Raw genomic sequence first — 26,801 nt, 5'->3', positions numbered from 1 at the left:
TAGTTGAGGCCACAGTGTAGATAAAGAGCTGTATTGGGAACCTGCTGACAATGGCAGAGCTTGAAGGAATAGGACATACTGTTCCGTGAAGGCCAGATGGGCTGGGAATGATGCGAGGCCAGGGGTGTTGAAGAGATGAGAGCAGGAACTTGCCAGCATCTGCCTTAGGAAAAAAGAGGAAAAATATGCAAAGCACTAGAGGAAAAGAAAATTGCAGTCATGGTAAATAAGGGTGACAGGCAGAAAGCAAGCAGGCATGGTATGCCACAGCATTGCTCATCCTCCCTGAAGAAGTATTTGACAGAAGAGGAACCGGAGAACGGCATAAGCAATATTCTGAAGGAAAGCAATAACATATACCAGCATGTCCTAACACTGGTGTTAAGGTAACCCAGCACTGAGAAACAACCTGTTGGAAGCTGCAGGTCCCCAGCTGCTCCGCTGGAAGAGGCAATACATTGGTATCTGCAGTCGTTATCAATTATACTCTTGCTCAGTACAGCTCAGATGCTGAAGATCACATCCTCCTTAAAACTGATCAGTAAAGACCCTGAGCAAAAAGAAATGTGACAAATATGTATGTATTTTACTGGAAATAGCATTGAAAAAAAAGGAAATAATGTTTAAGTGATAACTTCATTGATAACTACATTGATTGGCACAGGTTAATGTACATTTTAAAGCCTTGTGAATTAGGCATTTAGAAATAAACTTATCTTGCCAGTTCTCAGCCTTCAAAACTGTAACAGAATTCCACAGATGAGGTCATCAACATTCACTAGGAAGAGCTGCTAACTGGTACCTTTCCATTTTTACTTCTCTGAATTCCGGGCTACCTGAAGGATTCACAAGCCGAAGCACAAGCATTTACCAACTGTCATTAACTTCCTGTGCAAACTGGTTTACTATCTAATATAAAGTCATTTACATTTTGAAGCATGTTTAGTACCTTATTTACACAGTCCTTCCACAGGAACAGGCGTAGTATGAGGCAAGTATGAATTTGCTTCCTGGTTTATTGCATTTCTTGCAAGTTTTACATAGCAGGGCCAGCAGCCGTTTTGTGATTTTGCAGATGATTTATACAAAACACCACGAGACAGAATATCAGGATTATATGATGCACCATGGATTCCCAACCCTACTGTGACAGGACTGGAAACCGATGAGTCCTGACTGATTACTTACCGAGTCTAGATGTGGGCAGCCCAGACTTGGATTTTTTCCTGTTCAAGTGGAAAGACTTTTCTTCACCTTAAAGACATTTTCATTCCCACAAGACTCACTGCGACCTGCAGAAACTCTTACACTAGTTAACCAGCATTTATAATTCTTATGCTTACGCCTCTTGTCCTTTCTTCTCCTACAAGGTTAGATACTGTACACATGCCACGACACTGGAAATCATGGTTGGTCGATACCAATGTGTTTTTCATGTAAAGATTCAATGAACAATCATTTAAATCCTGAATTTTTAAAGCAAGGCACTCGGTGGTCACATGTTCTGGAACTAGCAAAGCTATGAATGTGGGTAGGCGAGGCTTGATGTGGATTTTGAAAGTTACCTTCAAGAGTGCAAACCGCAGTTCACAGGTCTCTACGCAGCCGTACTGAGATGGCTGGAGAGCAGAAGTCTCACCTACTCAGAAACAACTGGACTCTATTTTTGATTGCTCAGTAACTACCTTAGGAGTCGAGTCAGCATATCTCTTGATGATGACCACAACAGCAGCAGCCAAAATCAGCAACGTGCCACCTTGCGATGAAGTAACAAACCTCGTCAGGTTCTTGTATAAAACACCACCTCCCACTAAAATAAACTTACTCACAGGTCTTGTGTTTTCGGTGACTGCATTTTCTTTCGCCTGCAAAGTAACTAAGGAGATATTAGTAAGTAACTGCCTTTATGTGACACTTCCTGTATACAGTCAAAAAATAAGTAATTAGTTTACCTGGGAGAGATGTAAATGGATTATTTTATCCTACTTATGGGAAAATAATCTTTCTTGGAAAAAACAGACATCTGGAATGTCTGTGTTATAAGCAGCTTCTCTGTTTTTCTTTTGGTCTAATTTACTCTGGTTTAGCAGATATATTAAAACCTCAATATTCTGCAAACTTATGAAATATCTTTCCAGCAAGAAAAGTCATCCTAACTTCTCAGAAAATGTGTTTGCACAACAGATTCCATTTCCAAATGTGGAGAAAAGAAACCAGCTGCCCAGCTGGCTTTCACCTCCGCAACAGGCTCGATTCACCTGTCCTTCAGTGCTTCCTGCGCCTTGTTGCAGGGGACTCCACACAGCAGCTTTCCACCTCCAACGTTCCCCTGCAACAGGGCAGGGCCCACCCGTGAACAGGGCATACTGCCTCTCAGTTCCTGGGATTCCATCGTACAGAGGGGCCTCTTCAGCACACGTCACCTCCTCCTCTGGTGACATCCTGTCATCTTTGCCTTCAGGCCAGTCCATCAGCACTTCCAAGTTTCCTGGGCTGGGGTTTCGTGTCTGAGCTCATTGTGTGAGCAGGGGTACCCAGGTAGCAGCACCTGCGTGATGTGTCGGAGAGCCCCTTCCTCTGCACATCCAGCCTGGCACTGGCACCCGAGGTGCCAGCAGGAGCTGGGCTTCAGAACAGTCAGCATATCCTTCTGAATATTCAGATCTTTGGGGAGTAGTTGTCGGTTACATACAATCAAAAAGCGTTACTCATATCACTGCTCAACAGACAGGGCATAAGGAACCCATACTACAAGCTGACATCTAAAATTGCTACACAAAACTAACAAAGTTCGTATCCTTTGCCACCCACTTCAGATGAATCCAGGATGTGGGGGTTTTTTCAGTATTTTAGGATATACCTGTAGCTTTCTTATCTCTAGGCTCTGAAGCAGGTTTCTGTTGTTGTGATACTCAGATTAATCAAGGATTAACGCAGAGACGCAGAGACATGTTATTTTAAACCCCTCCTACAGGCCCATGGCAGAAGCTGCGCGTCCGTGGGCAGGCTGCCTGGTGACCTCTCCCTGTGTCACAACACAAAGCAACAACATTTGGCCCCACACTTGACGGTTCAGATAAACAATTTAATGACATCTTAATGTTGTTTTTACAATCTTAAAACATCTGCATATTTTATTCATTAGGAAGCTGAAATCTTTTCATGCCAAAGTTATGCTACCAAAAACTCAACTGTGGAAGTTTCAAACTGTTCAACCAGACTGAAATAGAGCTACTGGAAGGAACCAGCCAGGCGGTTCCGAAACACTTGAAATGGACAACTTCAGGTAACAGTGCATGCATTGTAACAACCTCAGCATGCCTTTCACTCCGTAACATCCTTCTGTGAATTATGTATTAAGAAAAAGAGAGGAAATTTGAAAGAACAAAACTGAATTTCTTTAAAACCAGTATTTCTAATGCCAGACCTTTTTTCTTTTTGAAACAGCCTTCTCTGTAGTTATTTCTACGTGTAAAAATGGGCTCATTTGTCCCCTGGCCTTTTACAGCATATGGGATGAAATGCAGAAAACACTCTGCAGAGTGATGGAGTTGTGTATCTAGAAAGTTTATGTGTTCAGAGGAAATGACTGTGGTTCTAAACATCCCGAGTGTGACAGAAGAACGCGACAACGTGCCAACGCTGAAGGAATACCGCTGCTGTGGCTGTGCTGGTCGCACGACGCTGGGCCACTAGTCATTTCTTCATTTTAAGTAAAGAGCTTTTCAGCTTCTTTCATTTTTCGTTTCCTGTCCATTTTAGAAACTGCAGTCCATCCAGCCTCTCGCATTTGCCTCATGGTTGTGAGTTTCGGTATAGAGCCTGGAGTTTTCACGGTGGATGTGGCTGGCTTCTAAGAAGAAAAATAAAGCCTTCTCTTAGTTTCTACAACAAATTTGATTAACTGTTTGTTTTGATCTAAAGAAAAGCTAAGGTACCTTTTTTGGTGTCATGGCATACAGCTGTGAAGCTTGAGGATAATCTTTGTACAGTTTCTTAAACATTTCTTCCTCCGAGACTATGGTCTTAAATTAAAAACAAAGAAGTTACTTAATCACACTATATTAAAAATATTTTTGCCTTCTTCCCAGGAATATTAGGGTACGGGGAAAAAAAAGATGTTACTATGAAGCCTCAACCGGCCAATAAAACCAATGTAAAAAATCATTATACAAGTTAATATATAGTTTTGTACAGTGGCACTCTGTCACACAGTTACTAATTACACACATACAAACAGAATTCCAGAAAGAACCAATGAAATAAAAATATACCCAGAAATATTGTCTTGGGTACAGAACCCCACATGCTTCCTATACATTCCTAGATACATCAGTATTGGGCTGTAACCACCTGTGGTTAAACCCCGCCAAGCATGCACAAGGAACTGCAGGGTACCCCTGCTGTTCCCCAACTCCTACCAGGAGGTCACTGTGTTCCGAGCTGTCTGACTGAGCATCCAGCTGCAGCAGCACCTTTTGCTTTTTCCTCATGCTCTGCTCTGAATGCAGATCTCTGCTGCCACTTTGCAGCTTATGTATTGGAGGAGTCTTTATAATGTATGTCTGGGGAAAAAGAGGATGGCATTTAAAAGTCCATTTTCCATGGTAAATAGAGAATCTACAACCACAGACTGAGTATCAAGCAAGACACTAGAGATGCTGTGGAACAACTGTCTTTCCATCCAAAATGTCAAGCAAAGGCCCAAAGGCAAAAAAGAAAAGAATTTTAGAGGCATGATTAATTTCACAGTCCCCCTAGGACAGGAATTGTTACTGATCAATGCCAACAGACAAATTAAGTTACTGAGCACTGAAGAAAACACATAGTGGGAGCCCTTATGCAAACTGCTTTCTAATATTGCTGTGGAAGGCTTTTTTTTTGTGGTTCTCTGCCTTTTACATCCCTGCTTATCACAACAACCAACAGGCATCTATAGAGAAGTAAGAAATACAGTCAGAAAAATAAGCCAAGAGAAACTCGCTAGTGTGAGCTACAAACCTTCAGGGATGGACTACCCAGGAGACTTTGGGCAGACGCGGAAGGAGGTATTTTGTTCTTTTCCATCATGGTGGCTTTCACAGAAGTATCATTTGGAGCCTTTTTTGGTTTTACACTAACAGATGCACAGTCCAGATCGAAATGAGGTTTAGGGGTCTCAGAAAAATGAGTTTGTATTTTCTAAAATTAAAAAAGGTTTAAATTAAAAGCGTTTTGATGTCTTTTGTCATAATTTATCATGGATCTTCCACTACATTGCTTATGTATAAATATTACCAAATTCTAAAATTAATGATAAAGTTGAAGCTACCTTGTGCTTCTTTTCGTTTTCAGGAACCGTATTTTGGGGGAGTTCTTTTGCAAGGTTCTCCTAAAAAGAGTTGTGCAATAGGAAGTAAGTATTGTATTGTAATTCAGTTGTGTAACTACAGAACACTGTCCACAATCATGCTCTATGAGAAGGTTCACCCAAGCACCTGCTTTAGCCAAACCGCAGCACTCAGAAGACGTTACTTTCCTGTTCACAGTTTCATTTCTTAACCAACTTCTGCCATCCCCGCTAAGGAACCTACCTACAATCCCTTTTTCAGGAGAAAACAGGATATAATATTTATCACAGCTGTATTCACAAAAGAGCCAGCTCTGTTTTCTAGTTACTATTTCATGCAAGAAACTGCAATCATTCTTGTTTACTGAAGTCGATGTTCTTTTTCTGTCTTCTTAAGTCTATTTTGCCCTTCTTTGGCCAGCTGAAGAACACTGTACAGCAACCACGAAGTCACTGCATGGTTAAGGCTGGAATGGACCTCTGGAGATCATCTGGTCTAACGCCTCTGTTCACAGTCGAGTGAACACAATAGGTTGATTGGACTGTGTCCGACAGGGTTTTGAGTGTCTCCAGGCCTGGAGACTCCACAGCTTCTTTGGGCATTCTGTTCCTGTGCTTTATCACCCTTCCAATAATAGTTTTTTCTTGCGTTTAAATAGTATTCCTTGTACTTCATTGTGCTCCCACTGCCTCTTGTCCTTTCACTGGATACCACTGAGAAAGTCTTGCTCCACATTCTTTACCCCCTCCCAGAAGGTACTCATACACACTGATAATATGCCTCTGAGCTCCCTCTTCTTGAGGCTAAACTATCCCAGCTTTCTCATTCCCTCTTTTCTGTCAGATGATCCAATCCCTTAATGACCTTTACGGCCTTTTGCTGCAGTTGCTCCATTATGCCCTTGCCTTGTAATGGGCAGCCCAGGATGGCAAATAATACCCTAGATGGGGTCTGACCAGTGCCGAGTATAGGAAAAGGATCGGCTCTCTCAACCTGCTGGCAGCGCTGTTCCTAATGCAGCCCAAGATGCTGAGCACGTTTCACATTTCTGACTGTGTTCAACTTGCTCTTCACCAGAACCTCACGGCTTTTCCTGCAAAGCCGCTTTCAAGCCTGTCAGCCCCTAACCTGTACCGGTTCTAAAGTTATTGCTTCCCCGGTGCAGGACTTTGCATTTCCCTCTGTTACACCTGATGGGATTCCTGTTCACCCCTATCTCCAGCCTGTCCAAATCCCTCCAAAAAACAGCATAACCACCTGCTGTATCAACCATTTCTCCCAATTCTGTGTCATTTGCAAACTTGCTGAGGCTGCACGCTGGCCCACCATGTGTCATTAATGAAGATGTTAAAAAGTACTGGACCCAGGATCATCCCGAGGCATTCAGCACTAGCCACTGGCCCCTGGTTGGAATGTGTGCCACGCTAGTTGCAATCCCTTAAGCCCCACAGTTCAGCCAGTTTTCAGATCCTTTACTGCCCACACACCTAGCCCTTTTCTTCCTGCTTCCATCATACTTCCCAACTAAGGAGTAATGCAAAACCCTCACTACCACCAGAAACGAGACGTAATGACTTCAGTGAGCATCAAGCTTTTGAAATCAGACAGCAGGTGAGAGCAAGACCTGGAATCAAAAGTGCACCTCACAGCTGTCACTATTACAGTGCATAAGTCCAGGCCAAGCACGTCACCCATGCTGCTACTTTTTAATTAAAAAAAGTACCTTCTCTGCAATTTCTGCTTTAAGTTGTTCCTTAAGGAATGACAATTCACTTTTCAAACATGACAGCTCACTTTCCTAAAAACAATTAGATGAAGGATAGGGTTAACGATGCTTAACCTGGAAAAAGAGATGTCCAAATGAGACAGTAATGAACAGGGATATTCCTTACAAACGAAAGGGAATTCCATTTGTTCAACAGAGCTAACTTATCCCTAAGGTTAGCATGCCGCAAGGTATCTACAATTGCAGCCTGGAGTCACACCTGCTATTAAAAAAGCCACCTGTTTCCCTGTGAAGGGAACCAATACTGCATTTTAAGTAGGTGCTGTAGAACTACACTGTTGTGACAGTCCTGAGGGGGTGTGGGCTCTCAGAACATTTCTCAAAGCCAAGCTTCCCCAAAAGGGGAGGGGGGAAGGCGATGCAGCTCCAGATGAAGTTTTGGTTTAGTTTGTTTTAAGGAGCTGACGTACTACTGAGAAACAGGTACTTGACCACAACCGCTCAAGGAGAGAACCTGAAACGCTTGTGAGAACAGGGGCTGGAGGGTGAAACCCAGCTACTTCATACAAAAGCTTCTTATTCAGACAGAGAGTTTAGAACATGAGGCACTATTGGGAGAAGTAGGCAGGAAAGCACAGCTACTCCAATTGATTTTTAGAAACATGTAGGGGTTTTTAATGCACATAATAAAGGCTGTGAGAAAAATAAGAGTAAACAAATGAATGGGGCGATCCTCACTGTTCAGTCCCAATAAAGCAGACACTTAACGCCCTCAAGTGTCAAAGAGGAAGAAGTCTAATTATAATTATAATTTAAGGACACCAGCCCCTCCACTTAATTACTTAGTGCTGAAGAGTACACCTTACCAATGATACTTTTGATGATAACTGCTCTTGCTCTTTTATTTTGTAAAGTTTTAACTCTGCATCTTTTTCTTCAACCATTTTATCATATTCATGCTATGTTAAAAAAACAAAACCAACAGCTTCAAAATATTTGACTAAATGCTACAATTATAGTCTTAAAACATGACTCATTTTGTCAAATAAGGCCCTTCTGAAGATTCAGAAAGCACCATGAAGAAACAGTGATGCTTCAGCAGAAATTATAAAGCAGCAAATATGCACAAGCAGTGTTATTTCGTGGGATGACAGGGAGTGCTTTACCTGCAGGCAGCGCTACACGTCCCAGAACATGAAAGCTAGCCCTATTATTTTTATTAGTGCTGTCTGCTAAATATACTGCAAAACAGAGTAATAAGGACTGTAAACTGAAGTATGTTGTTAAACTGCTACTGTCGCTAAGCAATCTCCTCATAAAATAGGCCCAAACCGATACTGAAGAACCGCATAAGGGTGGTATCAAACAAAGCCTGACTATGAAAAAAAAATCCTAGAAACTCCGATAGACAGAACTGATCTGCTAGTAAGCAAGTTTTCAAAGGCTGAGGCTGAATTTCTTCTTAAGATGATGAAAAGTCAAGCATGTGTCCAACTTAATTTTCCTAGACTCAGGTCTTTATCAAGAAGTTTCACTTTCTAATCTGTAGTATTGCGGGTTTGGAAGGTTTTACTTAACGCGGTATCACACATTACAAATCACAGAAACCAGTAAAATCTCTTACCTTGTGTTTTTCCATGAGGGCCACCATTTCAGTTATCTTGTGTTGACATCGGATATCAGTTTCCCTCTGTGCTATTGTTGCTTCATCAGCAAGCAACCTCATCTTCTCTACCTGTTGGTGGGAAGTTCCACTTAATTCATGAGCAATTCACAACAACATATATATATTAAAAAAAAAAAAGCTTCATTTCTTCTTACTCCTGCGGGTGCAATGTATATATGGTCTCATTCAGTGCAGCCTTCAGCAGCTTTTTTTTTCAAATCCTACATCGTTTATACATATTGTTAGAATGGGCAAACAAACCTAGATTAAAAGTATATCCATCCTCCCAAGGGGGATCAGTGTCATTTCAAACCACAAGGCCATTTCAAGCACTCTGCCCTAACATCCTTTGTAATACCATCAAAAATGTGTGGGCAGGAAAATACTGATATGGGAAAAGTCCTAATCTAATTTGCTTATCCTGTGTTTATCCAAGAAGAAAATCTCTGTGACCAATATCTTGACAAAAAGAATTAACAGGGTTGGTATTTTCAGGCATACACAAGTACTTCAACTTAAGAATGTAAAGTACCAAAGCTTTGCTCACATGCACACACAAGAAGTTCCATTTATGTCAATAAAACTGCTATGTGAGAGCAAGAACTGGCCGATACAGCCTCATAAAGCCATCATACACCAAAACAATCATTAAAAGTTGCAGTAAAAAACAACAACTCTCACCTCTTCCAGAAGTTTGTTTTCATTTACTTCTTTTGTTTCAATGTCTCTTTGATAGGTGTCAACTGTTTCCTTATGTTGCTTGTTCATATTTTCCATCTCTAACTGTAATTTATTCACCTTTTGAGAATGCAGAATTATTGCTGTTATTTTTTCAGGAAGAAATCTGCCTTTTTTTTCCCCCCTCTTATTTTCAAGTAGCACCACTTGGGTACTTCTCAGGTATATGATTGAGCTCTTCCCTATTTAAATGTTCAGCTTTTTCATAAAGAGTTGAACCGTGGCCTGAAGTGAGTTAGAAAATACTCATGGAAACAATGGCAGCACCACAGTGGCAAAGCCGGCCCGTACCAGTTTTGTGCACCCCAGTCAGAAAGACACTCTCAAAGCAGGAGGCTAGTCAGTCGCAAAGAATCATCCCAGTAGAAGGGAACCATGCATCAGCAACTGACACTGTCCTGCCTTTTGTACAAAAGACTCTCCAGTATTGCTGGCATGGAATGCAAGGCAGGAAAAGGGAGCATAATCCATAGTCTCCTAGGATCAAGCAGTGTGACTGTATTATGCTGACAATTAAATCCCCTTTTTTCAATTACGAAGTGAAGAAACAGTGTATATAGAAGCAGATCATTTTCACAATTTTATTTAGTTCTAAAAAAGATGAATGCTTTTAGTTGCTAGTATTAATGAGAATTGGGTATGAAATGAACAGGAAAAGCCTGTTCCTAAGCAGTCACCCTAAATGCTGTGAATTCTTCGGAAAAAATGATAGGGATTTTATTCCCTCCCTTGTAAATCTGTTCATGATTTTAACTAGTTTACGGTCTATTTTCCTTCCCAGTGTATATCTGAATTACAATTTTTCCTTTTAAGAATACCCTCAAAACAGACAACTTTCCTGAAGTGAGGTAACCAAAACTGGGACACAATATTCTAACTAGGAGCTTACCATTGCAGAAGAAAGTAAAAGAAGTGTCTAAAATGAATAAAATAGTTATTTCTGCTAATTGCTTTGCTATTTCAATGGGGTGGCATTACTGAATAACGTTCAGTACACTATCAACCAAAAAAGAAAGGGACTGATTAGGAACGTGATTCCTTGAGGCACGATGTCCACCTCCTACAAATGACTGATGGCCCAGCCAGTGTCCAATGATAAAAACGGAAACATCTTCCAAAACTTCCAGCCTTGTTCCTGTAAAATCTGTATCCCAGATCCATAAAACAATTAAGAACATGCTTAACGTGTATTATCATTCAGTGGGACTTGAAACATTCAGCCTTTGTGCTTTCCTCTCACCTTGTACATGAGGGTATTTAAACTTACCTTCCCTTCATATATACTTGTTTTCTTGCTTTCTGCACTGATTTTCTTTTTCAGCATTTTATTCTGTTAAAATAAAGTTAACCAAACACTATAGTCAGTTAATAGAATTATGCATCGATTGAACTGCATCGAGTAGGTCAGAATCTTCCAAATTGCAGCTTCAATGAGCAAATAATTCTTTGCTGTGCAGGTCAGGCTCCAGATCAGTTCTCCAAACGGAAGAGTGCTCAGCTACTTACTCGAGTAACACTTACTTCAGCACCTTATGAGAGACTCCTCCTGGGCACCAACAGAGTAACGAAAGAGGGTGCAGAATTGGAAGAAAAACTGAGATGCTGCTGACGGATAATGTGCAGTTGTCATGAGAAAAAATACAAGTCACATATTTTTATATCTCAGTTATTAACAATTTCTCCTAATGCACAATTCTTTTCTGCTATTGCTAACTGAGACAGGCCATTATTTCAAGTATATCAATGACACCACGTGCTAGAAGAAAATAGTTAAAGTTTACTAAAGAAACTATTTCTGTAATTGCATTTTTCAAAAGTAAGGATAATTTTACAAATTAAGCAATTCCAAAGGTGACTCCTTTATTTGTTCAGTTAAGATAAAAAGGAAATGTTATAAATTACATAGGTATATCCAAAGATAGCACACCAGAGGAAAAAGGTTGAAAAGTAAGAGTTCCCACAAAACCCCTAGGTTATGTATTTGTGACACTCAAAAGCTGTACATACCTCCTGTTGCAACTCTTCAACGCATTTGCTTTTATTTTCCACCTGTTTCTTTAAATTATTCAACTAAAAGAGATATTTCAAACAATAATTAGCTCCTAAGAAATGACTCACTGCTGAAGATTACTGTCAGTGCTCTGAAAGATGCATCTGCACGAGTGCGATCAATCCCAGTGGGACTGAAACACACGCTGATGTGTCACAGTGACTGGAGTTTTAACCATGAAGCACCTCAAGAATTTTGCTAATCCAACATCAACATTAATAGCAGTGAACCAGTTCTTCAGTGGTGGCAGAGTTTAGAAAGAAGTGAAAAAAAGGAACTTTGCATTTTAAAAAATAATCTTTATGAAGTTCTCTACAGTACGTGAGAAAATGAATTTTCATACCTTATTTTCTAGAATCCTCAACTGCTTTTCCTTTTTTGAAATTTCATTTTCAATATTCTTAGCCTGGAATTATAATTGTAAACCTCTGACGTTTACAGTAAAATTTTGAAATCCATTATGATGTTAAAAAAACAGGTGTGCCTTGAAACTCTAGTTCGAAAGTAAAAGTATTTCAACATATTTAAACCAAAACTCCACTTACACAGTGAAAGCTAATCCATACCCCACCCATCACTGAGAAATTAAAAATGGAGTTCTCTGTTTGCCTGAAATCTAACAAATCTGGCCTTCTAAGCCCCCATGTAAACAGCAAACACCCCATGAAGGTCCTTGTCTGTTAAAATGCAAGGGCTCAGCACATGTACACGTCAACTGGGTTGGTAGGAGCACTGAAAGAAGAAAGCCTCTGTAAGAGATTACATCCCTAGGCAGAGCTTTGGAGGAATGAAAAATATAGCTGCACATTTAGCTTCTGTCCTACACGTAAGTTACATATTTCCATGATAAAGCACAGGTTGTGGCATACATTTTCTTCTCGTTCATCCAGTTTACTTTTAATCTCTTCACCTTTCTTTGCCATCTTCTCCTTCAAAGACTCCAGTTCATTTCTAAATTCCAAATTAAGAAGCATTAGTAAATATTTACATAATAAACTTAACTTCTTTTCACTGCTGCTAATCCATACCCTTTAACTCCTGTTTTCATGTCCCTCACACCTAAGACAGTCATGCAGACCAGAACAGCTGTATGTCATACAAAGCCATAGCAAAAATTGCTCCTGTACCAATAGGTATCACTGGTTTGCAGACGCTTCTACATGGCCAACTGCAATACTAAACAGTTTCTGTTTAGCCATATAACCAAACCAAAATCATTAATCTAAAAACTGCAGAAAGCAGCATATAAACACAACATCTGGGCTAACTCTGGAGGAATCAAGTCTGCTTCCTTTAAACAATTGCACATTCATGTCTCTTTTTACTTGCCTTAGCTGGCCATTTGCTTCTTCCAGGTTTTCAACTAACTGCTTTGCCTTTTCTTCTGTCTTTCTACTACCCTAAATATAAAGACCCATGCACGTAAGCTGAATACAACTCAAAAAGACATCTCAAACGTTTCAGACATCTTAAGCAGTATCTCGACCTGCCCTGTCCACAAAGGTGACTGCGCTTCCTCAGTATTTCAAACACAAATAATTGTTCAGATACTCTTCCGAGTATCTGCAACCATGCCACACTCCAGTTTACCACTGAATTCATATTTTAAATTGAATGCTGCCCTTTAAAAACAGCTGGAAGTTTACAACTTGCCTCATGACTTTCTTGCAGTTTCTTGAATTCTGCAGCCATGTCACTTTTCTCTTGTGTGATTTGCTCTTTTTCTAACAAAAGCTTATTGATATCCACTGTTAGTTGTTCATTCTTCAGCCTAATTGAAACAAATTGTCAAGAGAAACCAGAACACGTATTTTTTTAATTTCCTTTTAAGTTAAATGTATCAGTTACAAAATGTTACTTCACGCTGAAAAAAGTCCAAGCCTGGATGTACAAATTTAAGTTTTGCAGGAAAGTTACAGTGCTGCAAAAAGGCAACGGAACAAAGAAAGGAAACGAGAGTCAACTTATATAAACAGAATGGTTGCTGAACATGATGTAGTTCCATATCCAGCTCAAAGCAGGGTTAACAATGAGTTCAGAAACCTTCTCTTCAAGGTAACCCAGCTAAGTCCCAGTGACATGGAACAATTACACACATATAAACACAGCAGTGCAATTGAGAAATCGAAGGATCTAATAGATGTCATACTGTGTGCATAAGTAAGTTCCAAACTGTCATTAGGAAACAATCACAGATCATGGCATTCTATTGTAAAGACACTTCTACATAACAAAAAACCCCCGATTATTTTCAAAATGCTCATACGCCTCTCGTTCCAGATCTGTATTCAGGGTCCTAAGCTGTTGTAAATAATGTTGTTCCTTTTCAGCTGTACTAGTCAGCCGTGCTTTCAAATCATGGATTTCCTTCTGCAGAAGAAAAAGAGTGTTTTGAGTAAACATATGTAAACGACAAGTCATGAAAGTGGTCAGAAATGAACTGATGACACAAAGCTTTATGATGAAAGGAAACTGCACACATGCCATAGATTAGCCAGACTGTATCTCTACACCCCTCTGCTGAGATGAGGAAGGAGTGTCAGCTACTGAACTCGTACGAATGCTTAATGTCTCCCCTACCATAAGTTTAACTGACTAGCCTGCAAAATTACTGATATTCGCTTTCCTTTGACATTATCTTAAACAAAGACATTTGTTTCAGACATCATAAGCTTTTTGCATTCACCTAAATAAAACAAATAAATGAAAAAAATCACAGAATTCCAGTACTATGTGAGAGAGTAAGCACATGTTTTGGATGCATCCCAAACCACATTGCTGCCACAATAAGATAAGGCAAACCCTGTAATGTAACGTAGTTTAAAATATATAAATGTATGGATACTCTTTCCTCCAAATAACTGGCGATATACTGATACCACAGGCTCTGGCAGGCAGTTGATGGGGCTGAGGGAGAAGGAAGGAGATAGGGAGGGAGAGAGATTAGTTTTGAAGCACAGCACACAATGAACTTCTGGAATTTCCTACCACAGAAGGCTATGGATGCAAGTAGTATGAGGAGGCTCAAAAGCAGACGAGACAAGTGAATATGAGCAAGTCCATAAACGTGTCCTCAAACATCCTTAATACAGCTGCTGTAGGAATGTAAGGGGAATGGGCCAGAGAACAGTCAGGCTCCTCTACCACACAGAATCTTCCTGTCATTGCCAAGAACAGCACAGCGCACTGGGGGGAGCACTGGTCTGACTATCTGACGTTTCTGGTACACAAGTGATACTGTGTAACTGAAGTATTTAGAAAAACACATTACTATCACCATTTATTCAGACCTCTCTGATTTGGAGAACATTTTTCATTTCTTTTTCTCTCTCCTGCAGATTTTCTACAGCAGCCTCAAGATCCTCCTTCTTCACTAGAAGTCCTTCAACTCTTCCCTGTTGAAGAACATGAGTGAAAATTCAGTGCACAGTACATAAGGAACAAACAGAGTGTGAAACCAGGTTTGCATTTTAGCACACCTTACTTTGCCGACACAGTTTCTTGTTAGACTTGTAAATACAAGATCATGACTAAAATAATCCTGTATTGAAAGTGGACTTCATACAGCTTAGACTTCTGTAGCAGAAAATGGGCCTCACAGTTCAGTAGGGTTCACAGAGACCAGAGCTACTTACTTCAGGAAGCTTCCTTAGACGACAAGAACACCCAGTGTAACAGGAGTGCATGGAACACACACACACAAAAGACCAGTTTTCAGGAAGGTGCAGAATGAGGAGAGTACTAGGCATAACTACAAATGGGAAATCTTCACGTCCAGAGGGAGTGGCATCTGAATAGGTGTGAATGAAGAAGGAAATGACCAGAAATGTAGACAAGGAAAACCAAAACAAACCAGAATGAACAAGAAAAATGGTGGAAATATTTGTGTCATTCAAAGAAAACATGGAAATCATCTGAAGGACAGGTAAGAAAGTTTAGTAGCAAGACTAAGGCAGATTAGACAGTGTTTTATATATGGTGTTAAAGATACTCAAAAAGCAAGAGAGACTTCATATGGAAAGTAAATGCCATGAGACTAAAAAAAAATGAACATTTACCAGTGTTTCTGACAGCTCTTCCAGTTGCATTTCTTTGTCACATTTCAGTTTAGTCATCTCTTCTGCAGCACATGTAATGTAAAATCGATTGAACAGCAATAATTTTACATATTTAGCAAGTAGTATGAAGCATTTATCCCTTTGCAGTACCCAATTTTCAAAACTTGTTGGATTAAGTTCAGAAATTGTAAGGGTAAATGATAACCTGAATTCTGGCAATCTAAATGTAGAATTGAGAAAGTGATTCAGAAACATGTTAGGAAATATAAATCTGAAAAGAAACTAATCATTCATCTTAAATAAAATTCAGAGCCTGTTACATTTTCCACAATCACGGCTTCGAATAAAACATGGACTGCACGAAAATTTTCAAAGGAGTGATGTCCAGATATTGATGCAGCTGCATTTTTTTCAGAAAAAAGTCTGGACTGCTGCAGATACTCCCATGGATATGCTGAAGAAGGAAACCACTTACTAGTAACTTCAAAATGTTCTCTATGTGCACATTCACATTACTGGTACTTTTTTGCAAGTACTAGATACCCAACTCAGTTTTGCTCTGGAATTCTCACAGGTCACATCTCACCAGTCCTGGGCAAGCATTACAAGTTATTTGAACCCTGATCTTCAGATGCCCTCAGTACACACAAGGACACCCCGCAACGTTTCCCATCTATTGTATCAGGACTAGAGACACAGCTGCATGCTGGGAAAGCAGTGCTAAAGATGGATCTCTTCCTCTGGGGGTTAAGAAGCCCATATCTAGAAATCACAGGATATCAAAACAATATTCAAAGTCAACCCCTGTCAGTGTGATTCTACAACACGGGGACAGTGGTCTGCAGGAAAGCTTACTGCGAGTGCTGTGCCCCTCTGCAAGCTACACGACTCATTCCTGGAATGTGCTGGTCGGCAGTCTAGCACTGCCTCTCAAACACGTCCGCAGTGCTACCGCTCTGAAGCGGCAGAGCGCAGAGAAACCAAAGCGACGGGAGAATGCAGGCATGTATGGTCTCACTACCGGAGCTCTGCACAGCACTGCTGGTTGACTGCTGCCAGCCACAATGACTACCAATGGAGTCAGACAGCGAAAATACATTTACGCATTCCTGACAGGTACAGGGTGCTGTAAAACCTTTTTCCAAGCAACAGGGCCAGTCTATCTTCAGAAAACAGCAGAAATGATTTTTAATACTACCTAACTCGTTTTCTTTCTACAAATCTCACCCAGTTCAGCAGACTTAGTTCTGAGCTCCAAGGTAAGTAGCTTTGACTCCTCTTCGTATTTCTCCACTCTAAGAAAATGGTAATTAAAGACAAAATTGTACAGTACAAAGCACCGCACTTGAAACGTAAAGAACAGTCTTACCACAATCATTTTAAGAACATCTGCCTTTCAACAGGCAGGTGCTCTATCTGCCTGCAACTCGTATGAAATTTCAGCTTTAATACTTCGGACTGGCAGACAGAAAGGTAAACAGATATAAGCATACATAGACCTGTATTTCTCAAAAATAGAATTATGGAAGTTGGCAGGGGGCAGACGAGCAGAGTTGCTTTTTATAGACCAGTATCAACCAGCACAACTGAAAAAAATTATGCTAAACTCTCTGGATTTAGACCAGCGTATCAAAAAAACAAATTTCAGCTTCATATTCCTTTGTTCCTGGATTTGTCATGATCTGCAACTACTTAGAAGATTCCTTAATGCCATGTACCCAGAATCATTGTTTCTTGAAAAACTCAGCTGGGATAATGTATTAAAATACATCTTTACTGCCCTGTTTTCATTTTTAGAAATATTGATTTTAGTTTCTATCAGGTTCTTTGGCAAATACATAATTTTTAAAACTACAGAAAACTGAAACACATTAAGAACAGGCATGGGCATTAAACAGTGCTATTATCACATATGGAAGAATATCTTCCTCACTAAATGTTCCATTAATACAGAACTGTAACTACGAGCTGCACCCACACGAAATCAAACAGCACAGCTGCCTTCAAGTGCTAAAAATTCAAATAATCAGACAGGCGAAGGACTTTTTAAAGCAAAGTTATTAGAGATTACCAAAGAAATGTAGTTACACCAGATCACATACCAAGTCTGTGTTTTATTCCCAGCCACTCAGTAACCTACCATTTTACCTGTAACACAATTCCTCAGATGTAAACTGTTTAATTTACCTAATTTGCTCTTTTTGCAGCAAGCTTTTCAAACTGGAAATAGAAGTCTCAAACTCCTCTCTCAGGGATGCATGCAAAGCCTTTGCTTCTTTACATTCTTCCACCTGTGCTTCTTTTTCTTCAGTGACCTGAATTAATGCTTTGACTGTAGTCTGCAACTCGGTTTCTAAGTTCTTTTGAGCAACCTACAAAAAATTATATCATTTCTAAACATGCTTTGCAACAAACATATAACTGTTTCATATCTAAAGTATCAGTAATTATTTATGCAATTACTCGTCAAATCTATTTATACTGGAAAACTATAAATGAGCTGAACCTCTGTTTTTTGCAATGAAACTTTGGCCTCTTCCAGTTCTGCCCTCAAATGTTCTTGATTGATCTGGGATTCCTTTAGCATTTCTCCTTCATGTCCTAAGCAAAAAGATGTATGCTTACGCTTAAGAAAAGTAGGACATTTACAAAAACATACTTGCAGTTCTATTTCACAGATAGATACATCCATGCAACTTCATCAAGTTACATAACGTATTCATGTCACTGTGAAGGAAAAAGCCTCCAAGATGATTATTAGATAACAGTAACCAAAATGTAAAATTACATGTATTTATAAAATTTAACAGAATGCAGCCATTTATACGCATATGGCATAAAAATTCCTCCCCACTCCTCAGGGAAGGGGAAGCTGAAAACTGCCGCAGTTGTAAAGAACGAAGGCGCTTGCATCATATACTCCAAATATATTTTGTTATGTAAATGGCTCAGAAATACTGAGAATCAAGTTCTGAAAACTAGGTTTCCTCAGTGGCACCTGACTAAGTTTGCAAAGCTCAAGCAATGTATTTTCCCCTTGCAATCTTCAAAAGCTCTCCCTGCTTGACTCGCCCTTGATAAAGAACCCTTGTGACAGTTCTACTTCCAACCCCAGTCAATCCTTTGCCTATTTGAAATAAGATGGTGTTTAAAAGTGCTAACATTTTGGGGGTTATTTGGCAATGATGTGAAAAGGTCTTGTTGAACACAGAACAAGGCTACTGTTTAGGGACCACTGAAGAAATGTTATACTGTGAAGACCCTCCATTAACTTGATTTGAAACAGATCAATACAGCTCTTATCTCAATCCACAAGCTTCCTTGTCTTCCTCCGATTCTCCTCCCCATCCCACTGTGGGAGGGCATAAGTGAGTGAGCGGCTGTGTGGTTCTTGGTTGCTGCCTGCGGTTAAAGCACAACACCATTCTTCTACAACCAACTACATTTTAACATAGCAGAGAGAACCCTTACTTTTTGCTTCTACTAAGTCAGCAATCTTATTTTTGGACTCCTGCAGCCGAGTCTTGATGTCTCTTATTATATCATCTTTTTCATCACTCTGTATGGTAAGAACTGAAATCTAACAGAATTAAAATCATATCATAATGAAGTCTAGAAAAGGGCAGACTCTCAATTTCATTTGCGCACCATGTATGATTAGCATACATGCTGCTGTCGTTCAAGTTAAATAAGGTGGTCAGTCTCAGCAAAATATCAAGTCATATTACTCTGGAGGAGAAACCTTCTCAGTTCAAAACCAAAACATGAATTCCAACACCCTGAAGATACTGGAACATCATTAAAGTTAGCAGAATCTGGCTTCAATGCGGCTCCAGCCACTATTTTTGTGCTTTTACCGGTGCCCAGAAACACTCCTTGTCCCTTTGCAACGTCACATCCATCCCCAGCAAAATCAACTATTGACCTTCCAAAATCCAGACAGATGCTCTCAGGCTCCTGCTTACAAATTGGAAACTCTTATCACAATTAATGTCAGTCTTCCATCATGGCTACCTCATCACCACTACAGAAAACCTACTCTAATCTCAGATTCTTAAACCCTCTTACCAACATGCAGTCTGATATGCACGGTAATCCTTCTTCTTCCCACCTTCCTTCTTCCCAGTATGAACTATACCTTTCTTAACCAGGACGAGCGATGCTTCGCTCATTTTATGCTTCTGCACAAGTCACTTTATAAAGACAAGCACATGTACAGAGAACAGAGAGGCTATTCAATGTTTACATGGTGCTTTTAAATCCTGTCCCTTGTTACAATACAGCAGCCTAATTCACATTTTATTCCAAAGAAATAACAGAGAAGGAACATGCCAACAAAAGGTCATTTGCAATATCAACTTCCATCCCTCCAAAATGTAAGTATTTTACAAACAATCCAGCACTTTTACAGTAATTATTTTCATTTATCAGTAAGTCAGAAAAGCAAAACAGAGTTCAAATATTAAAGAAACTGCAAGATTCGTTACAAAAGTAAACCTGAACATATTAGATTGTAAAACTGAGCAAACCTGCTTTTCCTTCATGCTGACTTCCAGCCTGCATTCTTTCTCAAGCTTGTCCACTTTTTCTGCTTCTTCTTTTACTTTTGAGACATAGTCATATCCATAGTTAATATACCAGCTAAAATATACTCCCAAGTTAAATACAATTTCCAGTTTAAGACTGCTTATAATTGTACAGCTGTACAATTTTTTCCTAAAAAGTAATTTTTCAGGTCATGTTTGAAATTATTTTCTAATCAGACAAATTAATTTTTGCGCCAGCTTCCCACAGAATTAGTCCATTACTCCATGTATTACTTAATAGTTCATTATAAGAAACTAGCAGAAATGCACTTGTAAAACTGAAACGAGCACATAGTAGGATAAATAAAGCAAATATTTAATTAAAATTTCTGTAGCTAAAGGCTACTGCATTAATAAAGTTCCAAATCTGACCCAGTGGAAAAACAATAAAAGCCCCCAGGCATTTCACAGCAGGCAGCATGAACAAAGTTCATCATTCTAGCACTTCGTATCTTCCTGGCCTGAAACTGCACACAATAAAATCCAAGGAGGAAAAAATTGTTAAAATCTGTAGCAGAAACCCAATAAACAGAATGCTCACACTTGAAACACATTTCCAATCTAGTGTTGTCTGCTTGCACACGAAGCTCTTCAAATGCCATTATCATTCTCTAAAAAATAAAATTCAACATACATCGTCATATAAAACTAAGTATTTTCAGTACTGAAGAATCATGTTTATGGATTGTAAACACAGAGTATTACAAGCTCATTCATATTTGTAGGAGAAATTTTGTTAAAAACAAATCGGAGCATAAACACATCCCAAGTTAACAGAACGTTAGAATTATCCGAAGTAGGAAGTTTAAGAATTTCTGTACTCAAGGTCTAAACGATTTCAGGGATGAAGTGTTTTTACTGGTCCATGCTGGTAGAGCCCTGACACAACAGAAGAGCTGTGCTTTTCCTAGTTGCTACAACCCCCTAGAATATTTAACCATTGTACCATGTACTCTCTGACTCTGCTCAATAGCAAGTTCATCACGCCCCAAACAACGATGCCTTGCATTTTTCTATTATAAATATACTAGGGACTTATCTTCCGCACTGGAATAACTAATAACAAAAATATGATGAATTAATTTGACAAGACTGCGTTTCTTTTACAGATTTAAAAAGTAAAAACTCTTTACATCAAGGAATATTCAGCCCAGTTTCCATAATGAATGTTGTTGTTCTGTGTCACACTCAAAACGGAACTTCTTTGTTCATCTTTATTTTATATTGTGCTTTACATAAAATAAAATTATCCAGTAGAATAACCCTAACAGAGCTGACCCCAAAACCTGACAACACAGCCTTAGGCAACCTGCGCTAGTGACCCGGCTTTTAGCAGGGAAAGTTCTCCAGAGGATGCTTCCAACCTCAGCCATGCCGTGAAATCACCAGGTAGGTGAAACAGAGTACCAGGAGAAGACGGAAGTTACGGCAGTCACCTAACACTAAGCAGGTCATACATACCATGCAGATCACACGGACCTACAGCCAAAACACTGTTGTGTTTTATCCAATAAATGTGCTCTAGACAACACCAAAGTAACTCTTGAAAAGGGACTGAAAACCTGATTTCCTGCATCACACACGATGGTGCTGATCAGTTTATCTGAGAACATTCTTTGTACGAGCACGCACGTACCCTGGCTACCCCAACACACCCATGTAACTTGGATCACACCGGAGCCTTTTAGCAAGCCATGTCACTTACTTCAATGTTGTTATTAAGTTCCACGTAGAGTTGCCTTGTTTCCTCCCTTTCATGTTCATCTGTCAAAGTAAGAATGTACCATCAAGTTTTCCTTTTGAAAAAGAATGCCAGCTGTCAAAGCAGTTATGCTTGAACAGCATCGTGAATTAAAGAAGGAACTACAGGCTCTTTTTATTTAAAAAAATCATTGTGAACAGGGTGCCAGAAGTTATATAACCTAGAGAAAATGTAGATTCCATTAAAACATTAAGCAAGCTCAGTTTTTCAAATTTCCTTCCCCATCTCACTTTTTTCCATGGATAGTGTAATTCTGCAACAATTTATATAATTACATTAATTTTGATGGTATTAATGTTGTTGAATATTAAAGTATTAAAAATGTTAGGATTTTTAAAACTGTAATATAAGGCTTAGCATGGATTTTTTTTTCCCATCAGCAGAGATATCCAGGACCACAAAACTGTCATTATGTAATTGTAGTAATGCTTCATCCCAAGGCAACAAAACCTCAGGAATTTAAACTGTTAATTTATCCAGCTGTCTTGGCTTGATCAATTTATTGAGAAGAATGCCAGTTACTTGTACCATCTTGGGGTTTGGACAGTTTTTTCCTCACAAATCTGTACCTGCTCCATCCAGGACAACACCAAACCTGCAGAGTTGTTAAAGAGAGCTGGGAAAGGTAACTACAGGAGATTCTACTGCCCCAACACAGGCATGAAGTGCCACCTCATATGTCTTAATCCATTCAAGTCTGGATGGGACTGAAAAATTTCAGTGGGCTGGTAAGATTTCAGGAGACCCATGCTCCTCTGGAGTGGCTGAGTGGCTAAGGGGGGTTGTTTTGCACTGCCTTAAACCTGTCTCAGGTTCAGTCACTTCAACAGCCCTCAGGCCTGTAACCTTTTATTAAACAATAGTACTGACTTCAGAAAACCTCTGCATTTAGCAGTACAAAACATGTATTAGACCTATGGCTTCACTTCCAACTTCACTCTGATGCAGATCCATGTACAGTTTATCTCGACCAGAGGATGTATTTGGAACAGAAGGACAGGTTTGTTCCTTCATGCATTTAGAGAAAGCTAGAACTATGTTCAGTTTCATACATCAACATTGAAATAGCATTTACATTTGGTGGACTTCTCTGTGAAGTGAGTACAGGTTTCCTTGAGCAGATTACACAGGTGCCTTGAAGCGCTGTTTCTAAAAGAGGGGAAAAAAATACTGTACCATGTTGTCTCAGGAGTGCATGGTAGTTTGCTTAACTAAAAACAGCAACATGTAAATGCCCTGATGACCTTTACAATTTAACAGCTACATGTAACTTCCCACACTAAGCCAGTTCTCAACACAACAACTATTTTCACAAAAATATATCTGACTGTATTACTTACTCTTTTAAAAGATCTTTATTTTCACTTATCTCATCTTCTAGTTTTAAACTTAGTTTTTCATTTTCAAACTGATTTCATAGAGGACAAATACAAAAACACACTGTTAATGAAAAATATACTAGAAACATACTTTCACTTCTCAAATCTCACATGAAAAAGTAATTTTCTGCATCAGAAGACAGAAATCTGTTTTATCTGATATTACATGCTGAGACAGCTTTTGTTAGTTTGCATGAAAGACATAAAAATAAACAATAATTTACCAGCAACCCAAACACTTACAGGTGCGTTATTCACACGTTCACACTCTACAGGTGTGCACCCTTTCTCACAACAACTACTTTTTCTAGGCAAAAGTCGGTCAAAGACAACCCAGGTTACCAAAGTCAGTGTAAACAAACAAACAACAAGCAAAAAGAAGGACCAATAAATTGTTTAAAATACGCATTTCAGTCCCAAAGCTGTCTACCAGTGCGAGTGAGGTTAAAGCAGAGTGCACTACGTCCCATATGTGCTGAATGCAGAAATACACGTGAGCATACTTTACACCTACCAGGAGGCTGAAAGGTTGTTCAGTCATAAACAGGTTTCTCCATACCCACAGTACGATATGCATGTAAATAACACATGCAAGTGAAATGCACATTGTTAAAAAGAGGAAGGAAAAGCACTTTTAAAAACGAAATGCTACTCTTTCCTTGAAGAACGGTAGAGCCATGTGTCACTGGTATCTAGACAAATGGCTTCTATGAAGTCACCACATTAACAGCTCAAAATGTCTCCAACCTCTGCAACATTATTTAATATTCAATTGTATGAACAATATTTTCATACTAAATCAATAAGAATTTTTTCTTGGCATATTCAGTGCATATTGTACAATACTGGCCTGCAGTTCTTGAATGGCTTTACGCTGTGCCTCCACAATCTTTCTATTTTCTTGCAGTTTTCTTTCTTTCTGCTGTAGTTCTGATTCTGTAGTTAGTTTCCACTGTTTGATCTTCTCAGCCTCTTTGTAGAGTTTTGAATACAATTCATTCATTGTTTCTATATTCTATTAAAACAGGTTCCACAATTTAATGTCAAAAGCCATTTAATTAATAGTGGTTTAGATACATGTTTATCTCTTAGAAATATCACAAGAGTAAATTTTTTTCCAGAGGTGGTGACACAAGCTTAGATACGGTCAGGAACCGCAGTTTAAAGTTGAAATCTTTTTGCATCCACTGTGTATGTACAGACATTACAGAACAAGTCGGAGACAGAAACAAATGAACAGCCCACTGCCTTCAGATACAGTGACATCGCTAGAGATAGCCTTAAAGATATGGAAAGCTGCACTCCGCCAAAAGGCAATAAAGTTTGCTAGAGTTATCAGTAGAGCCAAGATTCCTTCCATTAGACTCTTCACACCGTTCCCCTCATCTTACGCTGACACATACTGCTGAGTTAAGTAAAATCAGCTTCAGAGACCTTGTCTGGGACTACCTGTGACATGTTTTTGCAGTTAACAGTCATGCAAAGCAGGAAGAAAAACCAACCAACCTTGTCCTCTTAGAACATCTTTAAAGCGCTGCAGAAGCAGCGCTTGCCAAGTGGTTCAGGCAGGCACAAGCAATGCAGTGTGCCACAAGGCAGATCTGCAGTTTGTCTTAGCTGTAACGTCACCTAAGGCTATCCTTGGTTTGGCTGCCTCACGATGTTATTATAATCCTGACTGTATTTTAATAGCTGCTGGGCTAAAAGGAGTTTAGTCCTCAGTGGTACAACAATTGTTAGGAGGACTGCAAGAAATATGTTCCATTTTGTTGCAGGAAACAGCACTTCGTATTTCATATCAGAAAAAAAACATTAGCTTTACTGGCCCAGAAAAATGTGGGTAAAATGCTATGAGAAGAATCAAGTGCTTGAGGAAGCCACTCCACTACATTAATTGCTTTATAGATAAAATAAAGCCAGACAGGCAATTGAGATAATCTGCTTTGATTTTCCAAAGAATACTCTGCCTTCAATCCTTCTGCCTTTCAACAGATTATTCAGAACCAGTTTCTCAAAAGCTATTTAAATACCTAAATCTCACTCTGATTAACAGTCCCAGAGTCCCCAGCCACTTTACAGAAAAAAACCCCAAGACAAACAAACAAAAACCCAACCCAAAACCACCAACTTGGAAATCGCCTTAATATTTAAAGGTTTATCTCCAGGCATGTTCACTGAATCGCAAATACCTCCTCTAAGTGATGCAGCTTTAAACAGGAGACAGAAAATTATTATTCCCCTTTGACTACGTCCTTTAGCCATGAAGCATCTACTGAATAGTGTCTTAGGCACTGTGTTGTGAACAAATTAAGAGGCCCTAAGAAATCAGATACACAGAGTTTATACTTAGCTGACCTCTTCATCTACCTCAGAGCAAAGTTTCACTGGCTGTGAAATCGCATCTGAAATATGAAGAGATTTTTATCAATGTATTTCCAAAAAAGTAACAATGAAACTGTATTTAACAGAGTTACAGTTAAAAAATCGTTAAACTACTCCTGAAAAAATGTTGACAATATTAATTGGGGGGTGAGGGGTGTTAAATGGGCACAGTAAATGCTTATTTTAGTCTTACCTGAATCAGTTATTTCACCACGGTTCGACGTACCCACCATTACAAACGGCAAATTAAAATCATCATCTGGGCATTTGTTAAAACCCTGCACAAATTTAGAAATCAGTTGCTTATAGATAGATTTGTAAAGGATTATACACAAAGAAAAAAGTACAGCTAACGTGAAAATAGACTTTTTCATTAACAAATGAACTACATAAAATTTTCAAAGCCCAAGGTATGGGTAATGGCTCCTGCTTTCCCCTTATTTCACAGTGGCTTTCAAACTGCTGGTCTTTTGTAGTTTGCTTTACAGACAGACCAAATTGGAAGCTTCTGATGACAAGAACTTCCTAGCTATTGCATGCCTGTACGCAGTTGCATGGTAAAGGACTCACTCACCAAAATTATTGTTTTCAAGTCCAGTATTCCATATGTATTTTTTTGCTTTATTCCCAAGACTACTTCTAAAACACATCTGATTATGTTTTAGCCTTAAAACTTCATTGTACAAGGTGTTTTAAAAGTCACAGAAATGTATCTTGTAAATAGTGTAACTCATCTCCTGTTAGAATATCACGTTTGAATCCAAACCTATTTCCTAAGGAACCTCAACATGAAAAAACATCCTGTTGAATTCCCGTAACTCAGGGCCAGGAAGGGTGTCCGAGGGGTGTGCTTCCCACTGAGCTGGATTACCCACGCCAAACGTGTGGGACCATCGGCGGTGCACACTTAAAACACACCGCAGATACTCGAGAAGGAGATTCTTTTCGGGTTTGACAGAAAAAAGTAAGTGTCTTTGAAATTAAGAGCTGTTCCCCAGCACCAAACTGCACAGCCTGCAGCAAAACGAGTTCAGCTCTCGCGCAGCCGCGTGCACGTGCCTGCCTGGGCGCTGGGTCAGGACTTGGCCTGGGGACCACCCGGCGGGACCACCCCGCTCGGTGCC

At 39.5% G+C, this 26,801-nt stretch overlaps 1 protein-coding gene across 1 annotated transcript; it reads right to left on the bottom strand.

Annotated features, from left to right (window-relative positions):
- Positions 1–3,709: 3,709 nt before the first annotated feature.
- SYCP1 (synaptonemal complex protein 1) lies at positions 3,710–25,955 on the bottom strand (the record flags this gene model as incomplete). Its single annotated transcript, XM_010155186.1, has 30 exons — positions 3,710–3,853; positions 3,939–4,025; positions 4,422–4,565; positions 5,002–5,181; positions 5,312–5,371; positions 7,054–7,128; positions 7,923–8,015; positions 8,681–8,791; positions 9,404–9,520; positions 10,728–10,790; positions 11,468–11,530; positions 11,854–11,916; positions 12,380–12,461; positions 12,840–12,910; positions 13,164–13,281; positions 13,777–13,880; positions 14,801–14,905; positions 15,569–15,630; positions 16,796–16,863; positions 17,756–17,940; positions 18,075–18,169; positions 19,040–19,148; positions 20,098–20,171; positions 20,696–20,765; positions 21,860–21,918; positions 22,992–23,065; positions 23,257–23,324; positions 24,146–24,310; positions 25,651–25,697; positions 25,871–25,955. Coding segments are annotated over 30 exons (2,841 nt in total), but the record flags the coding sequence as incomplete, so codon positions are not given.
- Between the last annotated feature and the right edge of the window lie 846 nt (positions 25,956–26,801).

Source organism: Eurypyga helias, unplaced genomic scaffold (assembly GCF_000690775.1).
Source record: "Eurypyga helias isolate BGI_N326 unplaced genomic scaffold, ASM69077v1 scaffold4897, whole genome shotgun sequence".
Classification (NCBI taxonomy): Eukaryota; Metazoa; Chordata; class Aves; order Eurypygiformes; family Eurypygidae; genus Eurypyga; species Eurypyga helias.
Note: the sequence above shows the minus strand (reverse complement) of the source record. Positions and strands in the feature narration are given on the sequence as shown.